This window comes from Protomyctophum parallelum, assembly GCF_964188405.1.
Source record: "Protomyctophum parallelum genome assembly, chromosome: 9".
Classification (NCBI taxonomy): Eukaryota; Metazoa; Chordata; class Actinopteri; order Myctophiformes; family Myctophidae; genus Protomyctophum; species Protomyctophum parallelum.
The window spans coordinates 29,559,422-29,575,561 of NC_139706.1; the positions used below are offsets into that span (position 1 = coordinate 29,559,422).

Here is a 16,140-nt window from a genome sequence, read left to right on the forward strand (position 1 = left end):
TCTTTTTAAAATAGCCGATCTACAAGCTTACATAGCCAACGTTTAAATAGGGCTGAAGTGGCTAATGTGCTATGTTTTGTAATAATAATCCAATTCTACAAAGTAGCAAGTAACTAAAGTTTTCAAATAATTGTAGTGGAGTAAAAAGTACAATAGAGGGTATGTGAGGGACATCATCATATCCGGAAGTTATGCTGGAACGCCTACTGATTGCACTGAAAGTAAAAGTATTGAAATTTGGAAATACTCAAGGAAAAAAAAGGGGAAAAAAGTACTAGTAAATTATTTAGTTTAGTTTAGATTTAGTTTATAGCATTGGATGAGACATTCAGTAGACATGCATAATCCATGCATAAAGAAAACAAAAAAGAGAGAGCATAATGGAATTAAGTTCATGTCACTGGTCAAAAGAATATGCCCATCCAGATGAATGTTTTGTCCAGTTTTGTGTGTGCGTGTGTACCCCATAGTGATGATTTGATTGGCTGAGCATTCCATAGCGATGATGTGATTGGCTGAGCAACTGAGCACTTTTGATTTCTAGTTTTTAACCTTTTAACCTTTTAACTAGTTTTCTAATAAAATTGTTTTTATTTCTGTTCTGTAAAGCGACTTTGGGTACCTAGAAAAGCCACATACAGTATATAAATTGTATATATTATTATTATTAATAACGTACGTATTGAAGATAAAAAGTGAGGACTTTAATTGGACTGATTGGATTGGCTGAGCACGGAATGTGAGGATAAAAAGTGATTCAAGTGAGCATAGAAAAGTGAGGAGGCCAAAATTGATTGGCCGGAAGGTGATGATGTATTTCTCTGAAGCACTTTTTAACCTGGTTTATAAAGCCATATCAGGGCGTCCGTTGGCCAAGTGGTCCAGGCGCATGACACATATAGGCTTTGGCCTGACAGCGTGTCGCATGTTCGAGTCCCGTTCATGAGGACCTTTGCTGCATGTCTCTCCCCTTTTATCTCTCCCACTTTCCTGTCCATCTTCACTTGATACTATCAATAAAGGCAGAAAAGCCAAAAACATACCGGTAATCTTTAAAATAATATACACACACACACACACATCCATATATGCACCTCTTCATTGCAAAAACTTACATTTCAAATGATTTGATTACATCATTTTTGCGTCATATGTTGATTGGTGCGTAGTGCGTACATGTGTTATTCAGCTCATCTCTTAACTTCAATGTTGTTGCCCCAAATAAACACTCATATGTCAAATAGCCTATAGGCCAGTGGTTCTCAAACTAGGGTCCAGGGACCTCAGGGTCCCTTGAAGAGGTTCCAAATGAACCCCTTTCAGGTGTCTGAGAGCGAACAAATTGAACTAAATTGACTCTTACGTAAATGCATTTATATAGCGCTTTTATCCAAAGCACTTTACGTAGATTGTGCATTACATTCACCCACACATTCATACACAGATGGCAGAGGACTTTGGGGGAGCCCGGGGTCGAACTGGGAACCAATAGTTTTGGTCGCTCTACTGTCTACTCTACCCCTGAGCCACTTACAGTACCTGGTTACCTGGTATTGAAATGTAAAAGTTTGAGAACCACTGATACATACAGCAACAGGCCTACAGCATGTAGGAATCACTGCCACACTGTGGTGGAAAGAAAAGTATGTACATTTACTCAAGTACTGTACTTAAGACAAGTACATCCTTTGTTGAGTATTGACTTTTTCAATACTTCTACTCCACTTAATCTCAGAGGGAAAATAAATATTGTTTGCACCATTATATTTACTTAAAATTGAAAACGTATGTTAGTTACTTTGTAGGCCTATATTTAGGACTAGCTCTGTTTGGAACCTCAATATCTACACTGCTACACTTAAGCGTAGCAGCATAGATATTGAGGTTCCAAACGGAGCTATTTGGTTAATATATGTTATTTCAAAACTAACCAATTAAGCCCTATTTTTTTAAATACATTTGGATATATTCAGAAATAGGCTAGCCAACCTACAATCTCTATGAGCTTGATGATCTGCAATTTTGAAAGAAATGAGTACTTTTACTTTTGGTAGCCTACTTTAAGTACAATTTGATGCCAATACTTTTGTAAAATGACGTAATACAAGCTTTTTACTTGTAACAGATTATTATTATTATTATTATTATTATTATTATTATTATTATTGCTACTTTCACTATTCTTCCACCAAACTGTCTTCTGTGTTGCAAGCATAGCATCGGTGAACTGTACCTTTAACGGCCCTTGTCCCAATTAAAGCCGGGCTCCGCCTCTGGTGCAGACATCGCATGAGTCATAAAGTTTGATGTCCTGCCCAAAGTTTAGAGCCGAGAGTCAAAGAAGAAACTTTTCGAAAACTTTTAGGGGGGCAGTGATTTGCACTGCACACCATCAACAGTTATTATTTTTATTGTAATTTTATGAGGCAATATAGCCCGAACTGAACGGGCATCAAAAACGCAAGCTGGGAGTTTTATTTCTAAGCATTCTGTCGTGGCTTTATTTGCGCTTTTTTTTGTTACAGTTCGGCTTTGACTACGCCAAAAGGTTACAGTCTGCTCTGCGGTGGTAGATATGCGCTTTGTTACACATTATACAAGTATGCCCTCGAGAAACGGCAGGGGAAAGTTCTATTTTACTGCAAACTTCGACAGCTAACACAACTTGTTGGTGTTGGAAAAGACGCTGTCAACTTGTAGAATGACACGGAAAAACCATTAAAACTGGCTTTCCTCTATCTTACTACGTAAACAAAAAAGTTTGGAACGGCTTAAAACGTTGTCATCTTTTTGACACCCCTATTGTCGGGAAGGTTATTGTTTTTGTTGTTGTTTTTTGTGCAGTTTTTCTTTTTGGGGGACATACATAGCCTACATAATGGATCCGAGCCAGCAGCACAGCAGCAACCCCCCTGCGGGACACCAGATCGTGCACGTCCGGGGAGACTCGGAGACCGACTTGGAAGCGCTGTTCAACGCCGTGATGAACCCCAAAAACACCATCTTGCCCCCCTCCGTCCCCATGAGGATGAGGAAGCTGCCGGACTCCTTCTTCAAGCCCCCCGAACCAAACTCCCATTCCAGACAAGTAAGAAATATGATCCCCCTGATCGTCTCGCCTGGTGCTTTAATAAAGCACTGCTTCAAACTTTTATTTAAGCAGTTTGTTTCAAAGACAAACCATAACTCTGTGAGGGTGTTACAAAATGTTTTTAAAGAGTTAGTACAGTCGTCATGGAATGGGTCAATTTGGTGCCCCTTAAAATAAATAACCTCATTAACCTGCCCCTGAGGGATCCCTGGCTGGACCACACTTTGAGAACCTTGCTGAAAAGAACACACTTCTAGCCTACAAAACGCGATTGACAGCGTGTTGTTTTCAACTTGTGACACCGTCCTAGGACGAGTATTACGTGTGTGTGCATTCGTAATAGTAGGCTACCTTCTTCATTTGTAGCTGTTATATGCCTATATCTTTCACACACAACGGTGTTACCTTACCCCCCCCCCCCCCCCCCCCACTAACAAATCCATAAATCAAGGAGATTATCAAAAATATGTGCATAGCTCTGGTGTATAGCGTTCGGATAAGTCCTTCTAAAAGCTATGGACCAGAGCTGTGGTGGGCTTCCATAACAGCCCACTATGAAACATGATGTCACGAAAAACGGTTCTCTGCTACTTAAAATACCCGTGAGCCGTGAATAGTTGAAAATAGGCTAGTTTATTCATTAACCAAGTTAACAATATTTAAACTATTTAAACCTAAATGAACAGTTAGTTTAATAGGCCTTTATTTATTTGTTATTAAAACGAGACGTTGAAAATGGGCCTGTTACTTGACTATTAGATGTAGGCCTATATGCAGATGTTCAGTCCAGAAGAGAGTGCTTATATATAGATTGAGCGATTATAACATCATGTATGATGACTGCTCCTCTCTGTCCAAGTCCAACTGTTGCTGTGATTTTTCGGAAGTTTTGGAACCAGGGCGCATGCGCAGTTCTGGAGTAGCACAGACGTGTCGGAGCATGCGCACACACTGCCCCCAAGGACAGGACCTTTTTGAGAGCTGCACAGATTTACATAGTTTATGAAAACATTGTCATCATACATGAATAAAAAATAATGACTCATAAATAAAAGTCTAGATCAGGAATTCGCAAACTCAAGGACCCCCAAATTATTTGGGGGTATTTGGCCACAGACAGTCAGACACCCATCTGAAAATACTTTATGCCAGCCCCCCGCTCTGCGCCCACAGGATTTGTGTTGTTAAAATGATTCAAGAATAGCTCACAATTGCATCGCAATGTACCGAGTGTGACTTTGTGAGCCTGTAAATCTGATATTTTCAAATGGCCAATGTATAATTTTGAAGTGGTTAAACTGCTTTTGATTCTACAATATATTAACACATTTTTCTGGGGATCCCCTGAAACCCCTCCAAGAACCCTGGGAGTCCACAAACCCCACTCTAGCGCTATATCATCTGTTAAGATTAACTCGCATTGAAAAATCAGTGTTCACATTGCTTTATTATTGATATTATTATTTCAAGGCTTTTTTGGTGGTCATTTTGTAAATCACATCCTCTCCCCATAGGCTAGCACAGACGGAGGGACCGCTGGGGCCATGGCCCCTCACCACGTCCGTGCACACTCATCCCCCGCCTCCCTTCAGCTGGGAGCCGTCTCCCCTGGCGGTGCGCTGATGCCCCCGGCAGGTGCCTCCCCTCAGCACCTCCGCCAGTCCTCCTATGAGATTCCCGATGACATGCCCCTACCCCCGGGGTGGGAGATGGCCAAGACTGCCTCTGGCCAGAGATACTTCCTCAAGTAAGTAGGTTATGCAAGTATGCTATGGAAGTATGTGTTGCTGTCAGCGCTGCACGCTGCCCTATTCATTCCGTCAGCTGCAAGGATAGCTAGCTATTCGTTGTAACCTGCCCAGATTATTTTTCTTCTTTTTGCTCACGGTGAATTGCAAATGATCTCCTTGAGTGTGCAACGGGGACCGGTGCCTTTTTAAGAAGATGCCATTTGGGATACTTTATTAGATTTTTGGGAGCCGCTGCAAACAAGAGAACCTCCTCTGTAGGAGTACTGCCGCTGCTCTAGTTGGTGATCCTTTCCCTGAGCTCAGGTTTCAGTAGAAACAATGGACCACTGTAAAGCTGCCCCAGACAGCACAGGACAGCCAGGTCTGCAAAACTCATCTGCTACGGAGTCGGAGTGGATCTCTACCACATCAATGATCCAAAGGCAAATGCTGGAGAAACCCCCTTACTGCATTGTATCGGTAACATTTAGTGGTCAGTGTGAGCGTCTGATTTCTATTAGAGTTGTACCACCGAGTTGTACCGATACTCTGACTCTGGGCGGTCCCTTTATCAAATATGATTATTTTGAGGGTCCCTTCTATGCTGCTGTATTCCTTCAATGGGTTCTTTTCTCTGAAATTGAGTGATTATGTGCTATTTTGGTACAGAGGTGAGTTCAGCGCAAAAGTCCCCTTTCCTGTTATCGTCAGATACAAGCCATCGTCCACTTTCTGGGGGCGGGGGGGGGGGGGGGGGGGGGGGATAACAAAAAATCATCCTGACCAATGACGGGGTCTGAACAAACATGATAGCCCTCAAATTTACTGGGATAAAAAAGAAAGCTTTGAGGGCCAGATGTTTAAATGTTTCACATCTGGAGAACATCTGGCCTGTTTTGGGGAGGCTCCTCTGAAATTGTAATAAGGGATTGGGGGTAGGAGATTGACAGAGAAGGCTGTTCTCACAGACGATCACTGCAGTTGTTTGGAAACGAATGGATCGTGTGCAATGGTGGGCAGAACCAGACTGACATAACTTGTTTTTGTAGAATGCAAACAAAAACATCATGTATGGGGGGGGGGTGGGGGGATTTGTAAAAAGAAAATAATAATAATAATCATTTCACTATTTAAAGATCATTTTCGTTATCAAGCTTTAGTTTTTTTTGTGTCATTGCACAATTCCATAATCGTGTCATAATCATCCACAATCCATCATCAAGTGTGTTTGTACACATACAAACAAAGGAGTCCCTAAATGTACCATAACTATTGTGTAACTTGCTACACTGAGTGGATTAACCCAAGGCCCAGAATTGGCCTGCATTTGACTCGCTGTGTCACAGCTTGTCCCTGGAGCCTGGCTTCGCTTGTGTCCAATGTGAGCCAAGGAGGGGAAAAAAATATAATTTCTCTCCATCTACCGCGGCAGATCAAAGTGCAGACACTTGATCTGAAATTAAAGGCGGCCTCAGTGGCCACACTGCTGGAAAAGACACACCCCTATTTATAAACACACGGCTGTCTGACACAGACGTGTTGCAGGGAGGGAAGCGGAGTTTGTGTGTGAACGTTAAAGAGTCGATCGTGTGTGTGTGTGTGTGTGTGTGTGTGCCCACTGTGCGCACACAAGTGGTGGAGGGAGGGAGTGGGGCTTCACTAGCCAGTAGAGCAGGAGGAGTCCGATTTCAACCAGGTGACCGCTGTTGTCCTTTCACACACTCATCCATTAACCCCCGGCCAGGGTGAGAGAGAGAGTTGTGCGCAGTGGGGATTTTACGTTTGTCTTCCCCCTTCTCTGTTTGTTTGTGAGTTCACCGTGAGTCATTTGGAGGGATCTGATGCCTACAGTTTGGCTCTGGATCAGGTCGGTGAGTCACGGCTCCGTACCGTGGTTCCTTTTAAACCCAACATCCATTTGAGCATGAATGGAACCACGGCACTGTGGTGGTTCCTTTCTTTTGTCAGGGGAGTTTAATGGCAATCATGTGGAGATGACTGGAAGAGAGAGGGGGGGAGTGTGTACTGGAAGGGGGCTGGGGGGCTAGACTCTGGCCCTCCCTTTGTCCCTGCAGAGAAAAGGTGATCTTTATTCAGTCCACAGGCCTGTTGAGACACATGTGAGCCGTCCAAAAATAGATAAATGGCTGGGATGAAGTTTAACACACTACCAGCCAGGATTAATGAATAAATTAGCTGTAATTCACGCCAGGATTTCCCCCCGTTTTACTCTTATTTTGAAAAGCCAAAACCTGCGACCGGATGTTACAAATGTTACTTACAATGTGTAAAATTCAAGATGGAGTGCACTCCACTGCTGTTAATCAGCTAGCAACCCAATGCTAATGTAAGTAGGATTATGACTTGATCGATCATAAGCATATATATTTTTTTTTTACCACTGATTGTACTTGTTATGATGGCTCCAGATGCTATTACATGTTAAGTCTTAATTAATGGGCCCAGGCCGTAGCGTAACGGTCTGGGCACCGGACTGGTGATCCAGTCGCGGTGTGCCGCGGGTTCGACTCCCGGACCCGACACGGCCTTTACCGCATGTCATCCCCCCATCTCTCTCCCGTTTCCTGTCAGCCTACTTTCTATCCCTTAAAAAATCAATAAAAGGCGTAAGCCGCAAAAAAAAAATATCTTAAAAAAAAAAAAAGTCTTAATTAATGGGTATCAATATACAGTATCGTTGGCAACCATATTTTGGGTTGGGGGGGGGGGGGGGGGGTGTAGACCATTTAACAACCCTATATATTTCATTGACAGGAGTATCCCAGGGTCTACTAGCCCCCCTCCCCTTTCCAGTCAACAAATCTCTTTTACCAAATCTAGAACTCATTTAATTTGCCTACATCAAACCTCTTAGCAGAAAATACAGCTCTAAACACTCACAATGCCACACACTGATCTGCAATTTTTTGCCAAATCCCCCCCCCCCCCCCCCAACACCCCCACCCCCCACCCTCCCTTCAAATGGGGACACGAGGGTTCATGTGGTTAAGGGGAAGATTGGGTAGAATGTCAACAAAGTCTGTTGACCTTTCCTCCTCTTTTCTTCCTGCAGTTTGCTGTGGTCTTTGATTTATAGCAGCAGGGGCAGGAGGTTGGGTCACCTTGCTCAGTGCTAGGATGGGGGGCAGGGCTACTCTCTTCCAGGTCCGGGGTCATAAACTAATGAAGGTTTCCTTAAGGCCTGAGTTATACTCTGTTGCGCACCGAAAACAGCAGATCCACAAGCGCGCGACGCGTCACAGCATGACACGTTAGCTTGTAGATCTGCTCTGTTTGGTGAGCGACACCGTGTAAGTATAACTTGGGTATCATTTCAACCAAGTGGTATAGGAGGGGTAATCAGGGCTTCCGGGGCTTATTAAATGGAGCTCTAAATTAGTTTTTCTTTCTTTTTTTCCCGTGGGAAGTCAACCAGAACCTGGGGTGCCATTATCTGACCTAAAGACCACGTGTAGCTTTTTGATGAAGGCCACTTTACTATTACTTCCCCACATTTGGCCTTTTTTATGTGATGATAATGATTCTATTTGGCTATAAAAATGTCTCATGTGAAATGTCTTGTGTTTCACAATGTTGTTTTCTCCCATAGTCGCCTGTTTCACATTACTAGTCACACTAAAATTTCCTAAGCGACAGCGAGACCACCAGATAATTAACTTACCCTCTTTTGGTATAGTTGCACTGATGCGTCATGCAAATATTCTGTGTCTGCCGACAAATGTGAATGCGTGGAATAAATGCAGACGTATCATTTTTCAGGCATCTTATTCTACACAAGTTTTAAAAGGACTTGTAGGATTAAGTTTTGTTTGCACTGTAGGTAAAGTGGAAGTTGAGGGAGGCACACATGGCTCAGTGGGTATTCGTATTGTCTATGAATCCCTACTCTCATGGCAAACTCCCTCCGGGGATCAATAAAAGCTTTATCTTATCTTATTCAAAGTGACGACATTTATTGATTACTTCCTCTTCTTTGCAGGGTCTTGGGTTGTGGTTTATGATGCTTTACCCTGTTATTCTGTGCAATTATCCGCTAAAGTCACATGGCCTCAGGTTACAATGAATACTACACACACACACACACACACATTTTTTTTTACTGTGCTTAAGAAGAGGTCTCTTTGACTTTTAGCGTGATTCAACAGATGTTCAGGAAGCAACGTACAGCAGACATTCTCTAACTAGCTATCAAAGCATTTACTGTGGGCCTGTGGACTGTGTGTGTGTTTCTGGCACATGATAGCACAACAGAGCTGAATTAAGCTCATGTAGTGACAAAGGTACCCCCATTGCATTCTAATCCTCCTCTTGTCTTGTGAACTATCTATATGGATGGATTCACAAGTTTGAAATGGTCACGTCCTGAAGATTTCCATGCAATGAGGTTGACTCTACCTCAGGGGTGCCCAAAAGGTGGCATCTCCCACTTGAATTACGGTGACTTGATTGACATCAAAAAGGGCCTGTCAGCTCAAACACACAATGCAATACTTCAGTAGCCTTACAAAGTTGTATACCAAAAACAAAACTTTATTTCCATGATCCTTTGCGTGTGCATTTGTCTTATATGTAATGCCAGCGCCGCTAATCCAAAGCCCAAATTTGTTGTTGTGCTGGTCGTTTTGAAAGTAGCTCTCAAGTCAAAAAAGTATGGGCACACCTGCTCTACCTGATTACATTTAAGTCGTCTGCCACATGGCCTAGCTTTCTAGGCTTGCCACCCCATTTGCAGTAACATTTGTGTGTGATACGGTTTAGTGCAGTGAACTGGAGTTGGGTTGTGTAATGAGAACACATCAATCTAACATGAGGCGTTTGTAGGCTAGTAGTTTGTTACCCATAGCATCCAGTGTCGAGTGTCAGCCGGTAAACATGCAAATGTGACTTTACATGACACTATTTAAGGCTACTCAAACTGAGTAGCCTCGCAGTCTCCCAGCTTCGGCCTGCCCTAAAGTTTGTTAAAGGTTTTTTGGGTTTATTGACCACACACCGACAAGCCCCCTTCCTGTTGAACTGGGCCCTGTCAGCTTGGTACACAAATGGGACTGTGAGAAAGTCATGCCAGTGTTTACCAAAGCCCTGATGTAACACCTCTGCTCCAGACATCAATGCCCCCACTGTCAACGGAGGGCATCTCCACAGAGATGCAGTATCTCTCTTCATTCAGGAAGGAACGTTTCTCGAGTGGGGTTTAGAGTTCCCGAAAGTACTCAAAACTCACGGCACCACTTGGTCAATGACAGTTTTATTCAAATCCCACTGCAGTTGTGATACATGCAGAGAAAGCTATGCTACTTTATTTGATTCATGGATGGAATTACATGGCTTATATCACTAACATCAGTATTTATTTTTGTAAACACATTGACCCATATTTCTTTGATTCATTTTTATAAAAACTCCATTAACTGAACATTAACTTTCAAATATTATACATGTGACACAATGGCTCGTCTTAGAAAGAAACATACTGTAGTGTAGGTAGGTGCAGAAATGTAAGGAACATGATTGAATATCCTGTGCTACACTGACAGGGAACACTTGGTTCCTTTGCTGATATGGGGACCCCCTTCAAAGTAGAAACATAAACCCACCACAGGGTCACAGAGGTTGGTCCAATAATCTCTCTTGATGATGTCCTGCTGATAGAGAGGCAGTGAGGCGTTCCAGGACCCCTGTCCAGTCAGAGTGGAGAGGGTTATCCTCATCTGGTTGCCTCCGACTGGGAACCCCCCCCCCCCCCCCCCCCCCCCCCCAGGGCCAAAGCACTTAGGGCTAGCACCCTGTGCTGGGTTCATATACAGTACTTACTGCCAAATGTAAACCATGGACAATTTTGGCTCCAACGCTGCAATTGCTAGCTATAGTATATGAACAGTGATGTGGATTGTGAATGCAGCATTTTCTTTTCTTTTCTTTTTCAATAAGCCAGAAATGGGTTCTGGGGATTGCTAATGCCTATAATTTGCTCAATTTAAAAATAATTAAAATAAGATATTGCCTTCAATATGCAACTTGAATTGTTAGCCTCAGATGAGATTCTGCACGAAAGCCGAACAAAGTTTTTTTTTAATGAAAAACGAAACATTTTCTTTTACCTGTAGTCGTTTGTACTTTGTGCAGCCGTTATAGTAGCACTAGCTATAAGAAATAATATGTCAGACAGCCATTTACATGGCTGTAAAATTAGACAGGCAAATCGACCAATGACAAAGCTTCTAGGAAAATCTTTGAATGCAGATTGCGGCCCCTAGATGTGTCGCAGAGTATGCTGGGCACAATATATGCTGTAGAGTGCATAGCTGAAATTTGTGTAATATTGTAACGGGGAAATACATCTGACGGATGTTCCGTCCCGACATTTCCGCCTATTTCTGCCTTATATTGTGACCAGGCTTTTCTCTTCGCAGATGAGTAAGGCTAGGGCCGAGGCTGGTCACAGAGACTAAAGTATTTTGGTAGCGTTTTACCCATTGCTGGCTATCTGACTAATAAAATGTGGACATATTATTGCTTATAGCAGCTTTAACCATCTTCCCACCATATATTTTCTGGGTGGAGCCGCTGTGGCCTAGGGAGAAATCCCATTTTTAACATTTGACAACTCAGCTGTGTGGCTGCCTGCACTTTGGCCCTATTTACACCAGAGAGATGTGGGGCTTTCTTTTTTTTACATTTTTTTTTCACGCCTTGGAGAAAAGGAAAAATCTCACTGTAGAGAAAATGTGGTTTTTGTTTAGATTCAGATCTAAACCTCAGCTCCTTTTTTGATATAATTTAGTCAAAACTGGATTGAGACATTCTCTGTGCATAATGGAAAGGCTCAATATTCCATATGTGCAAAATCCAAGGCAGAGAGTGTCACTGTGAACAAGTGTGCAACTATTCTTAAAGGTCCACTTCACCCCTTTTGCAACCAGATCTTATTTTAATGATGTTTGGAGACAAACACTTTCCTGGGTTTTTTTATGTATGTATTTTATTATTTCCAAGCGTCATGGACACTGAGCTCACTTACTTCCTGGACTACCGGTACATGTTGTCTCAGTAAGACAGCTCTCCCCCTATCCACAAGGAGGAGCAGTGCACCAAAGCATTATGGGAATTGTAGTCCAGGAAGGAAGTGACCCCAGTGTCCATGACATCATGGACACTTGGAAATACTAAAATATTCAAAACACATATTACACACATAAAAACCCCAGGAAAGTGTTTCTTGTCTCCCAAACATCATTCAAGTAAGATCTGGTTGCAAAAGGGGTGAAGTGTCCCTTTAATATACTTACTAATGTTGCTGTGAGGTGGGGGAAAAAAGAGAACAAATGTCTAAACGGCTCATCAACAAGCTCACAATGCATCGCAACACTCTTGTATGATGAAGTAGGGCATTAATTTACCCCCCCCCCCCCCAAAAAAAGAGAGTTTCTGCCCTAAATGTGTATTGTGTGTATAGATATTATAACAGCCAAAAGTGTTTTGTTTGGACCGTCAAGCAACAACAAAATAAAGCAACACAGATTTAATTTTGCATAGTGTTCAGTACGGCACCAAAATGGTTTCCGTGCCAAGTCGTTGAACTCTGGTCAGGTTTTTAGTCCTCATGTGAAGAGGACCCAAGAGCCCGGCCACCCCCAGCATGTGACATTATAAATAACGCTGGCACAATAAACACCACCTTGATAATTGGGCCATCAGTCACAGAGGCCTTGGTGGACCAGGAGGAGCACTCTGTTCTTTACTGAACCCACAGGCAACCATGATGACAGGACGAGCCAAGCCCCATCGTGCTGTATGCTGATGGTTCGCCACTCTAAATCCGGGGGACCCAGTCTGGACTCTGGAGTAGACTTGGCTTTTTATTCTGCAAAAGGATTTGATTGCGCTCACCTGGTGTCCCAGACACCAAATTAGTCCCCAATTTGATAGCTAGAACTATACTTCTTTTGGCTTGGAGTTGTGAACTGCTGCTTCAGACACCAGAAGTGGCCTGGCCGTGGATCAGTATCAAGGTGTTTCCCCCAGAACGCATATGCTTTTATCTGAAAAATATGACCTGTACCCCACCCCCTAGCATAGCTTTTCCAGAAAGGGCAAAGGAATGGCATTTGTGGGATTTATTGTACTGGCTTTAAAGTGTCAAATTACCTTTTTATTATACATCTCTGCATCAGTTATACACTCTCAAATGATTGCCCCCAGTCCATATTATTGCCATGACAGTATTGATTGGGCATGGCACTGATGTTTTGGCCAAATACTAGCCACTGGCAATAATACACACATTTTTATTTGGCATTCAATATGGATAATGTTTTGTGATGGGAAGTGTAGTACTATATCATGTTGCTTCCGCTTGTGTGAATTAATTATCCTTTTAGTTTCAACGCCTGGTAATATATGGCTGCCCACCTGTAATTTATTTACCAGGTTTCACAGTTGCCCTGTGCAGTCTTAAAATGATCGTCCTTGTTCTGCTTCTAATGTAGAACATTGTCAAGCTTGGTTTAATTTGTCTCTCTGGGCTACAGTCGGGATGTTGCATCCCGACTAGCCCTGTAACCTGTAGGGGGGGGGGGGGGGGGGAGGGGGGGGGACTGTAGCCCCCCCACAAAAAAACAAGCAGTGTTTTTCTCCCCTCTCCTGAAGGCATCACATGTTTGTATGGGTGCTGCTGCTGGCTGGTAACTTGTCGTTAATGTTTGACCGGCTAATATCTCTGTTGTACGTGCATAGCAAAATCCATCTGATGACTACGTCATTGGTTCCCAAAGTGGGGTCCGGGGACTCCCAGGGGTCCTTGATGGAGTTCCAGGGGGTCCCCAGCTAAGTGATAGTTTGGAACCAAATGGACCCTTATGGGTCTGTAACTCTGATAGGTGATTCACACTGAGACTGAATCCGTTTCTTTGGAACCGTTTCCGAACAAGGTTGCCTGGTCCCCGATGGCCATGATTCACATTGCCAGAGATTCAACAGCGCACCCGGATACACTTGCATAACGCACTTTAATCCTCCAGATGGCTGTGCGCTTGATGGCTGGCGCGCACGGACACTGACCATCAACTCTGCGACATTGTCTCAAATAAATGCAGACACACTGCATTGCTTTGGCTCTTTGCCGTTATACTACATCACTGTCAGCTGTCATTTCTTCTCTGTATCGTTCCAATTTCTTCTCTGTACTCTGGTGCCCCCTACTGGTATAAATAAGTAACATACTCGTGCTCACTTATACAAACATACATACAGGTACCTACCTACCTACCTAGGTACACGGACGTTGCTGGATGTAGGAGTGGTTGCACCACTCAAAAAACAGTCCACTTCCTTCTTTAGGTACGCATGCATTCACATTGGAACCATCCGTATCTGAATACACTTCAATGGTCAGAGACCCTCCCTTGGACTGTTGGGCGATCCGCTCCCGGGAACGGTACGCATCATTCACACTACCACAACATCTGCCAAGTGGTCCAGAGTGCGCACCCGGGACCATAGTGTGAATCGCCCCTGAGAGTGTACAAATGGAACCAAATGGTGCCATTTTGTACACTCTCAGAGTTAAATTAACATTGATTTTACAATATAAATTGGGGATGCCAGAGCGTGAATCTCGTTGTGTCCGAGCATAGGCATGGCTGAGACATGGTATTGGTAACGCCCCGCCTGCCTGTGATTGGCCCACCGACACTGCCCGTCTTGACCATCCTCCGAGACGCGAGGTTACTCTGTGGTGGGATTGAGAAATAAATAATACAAGAGAATGACAGCTTGGCACGCGCGACAGAATATAGCCTTGTAACTAACTTCTAAGGTTTATTCTTGTAGAAGAGGCAAACTAATATTGTTTATGCCATTTGCTTTGATTGAATAATTGATTGAACACGTACATTGTACTATGATTTGATTTGGGTGTGTTCTAAATAATGTGTTAGTGTTGATTATCGTGTATTAATCTAATTATAGTAAACTAATTATTACTATAACTATTACACTAAAAAGAATAAAGAGGGTAGGTACCCTCACAAAAACAATCCTGGTCTCTAAACTGCCTCCCCCTGGCCAGCCGGGGCGCCTGATGGAGGGGAAAGGAACTGGTTGGAATAACGTGTACCTTCCACGCGCTACGTCCAACCAGGGAAACTCCCCCCTGTTGTAAAGGAGCAACTTGGACACTCGGGCATGAAGGAAGCATGAGTTCAAGTCCGTTGCTCTCCCCATGTCCCCCATACGGGGACTAGGTTGGCGGAGGGTGTGTAGAGCCCAGGATCACATTAGATAATTGACACAGGGGTGAAAGATGGGTTACAAAATCGTGGGATAAAAATTATATATATATATATATATATATAGGATAAAATGAGACATTTTTATAGTATAATGTTTCAAGTTAAAAAATCCAAATGTTTTACTTATAACAGAGTATTTCTATATTTCAGTTGATACTTTTACTTAAGTAAAACATTTGAGTACTTTTTCCACCTCTGCCATTTTTGTCATTTGAGGTATAGCTTGAAGGCAATAACTATAACGATGTCATTCACCACTTGTCTTTATTATAGTTGTGGTGTGGACTCTGCCATCCACTTGAGTTAAACCCATAGTAATATTGTTGTGGATGGAAACCTCATGTCCCAAACTGTTACAATTCTGATTTCTTTATTTTTATATACTGTCTAGCCAAAATGCTAGATCCACAAGCTCAAAGCGTGTTGCGTACATCTGCTATTTTTGCTACTTTGTGTGACACTGTAGGTTTAGTATGCTGAAGTAGGGCATTCATTTACGGAAAACAAAGCATACGTTAAAATATGGAGCTAAGAGGTTTCTGCCTGACCACAGAGATAGTAATTTATAGTCAATCGTGCTTGGTGAGAACAACCCTTTTGCTAAACCAACACTCTGTATATATATTTTTACCTTGAGCATGTATTGGCGTACCAGGGTGTGCAACTGTGCATGGCCTCTTTCTCTCCTTTATGATACGCCCTCCCTTTACTTTCTTTATCCCCCCCTCTCTCTCTCAGCCCTCCCCTCCATTATAAATGTCATAGTTTCCAGGGTGGGAAGGCGGCTACAAAGGGGAGGGGGAGGGGGTTTGGTCCCTGAGAGTGTAAAAGTACCACAGCAACTTATGCAGCCAATGGAGTTCTGAGGGATTGCTTCCGTCCATGCCTTTTTCTTTTTCTCTCTCTCTCTCTTTTCTTTCGTAGTCGTCTCTCCCCTCCCCGCTTTGACCCTTCTCAAGGGGCCTCTCCGGTCTTAGCAGCTAGAGCTATTTTGCTCCCTCTCTCT

General features: G+C 43.2%; 1 protein-coding gene across 1 annotated transcript in view; it reads left to right on the top strand.

Annotated features, from left to right (window-relative positions):
• The first annotated feature begins 2,325 nt into the window (after positions 1 to 2,325).
• yap1 (Yes1 associated transcriptional regulator) overlaps positions 2,326 to 16,140 on the top strand; it is a 38,969-nt gene continuing 25,154 nt past the window's right edge. Inside the window, exons 1-2 of the mRNA XM_083773207.1 lie at positions 2,326 to 3,088; positions 4,606 to 4,838. Of these exons, the coding sequence (XP_083629333.1) occupies positions 2,879 to 3,088; positions 4,606 to 4,838 (443 nt within the window). The 5' untranslated portion in view covers positions 2,326 to 2,878. The remainder of the gene's footprint in view (positions 3,089 to 4,605; positions 4,839 to 16,140) is intronic.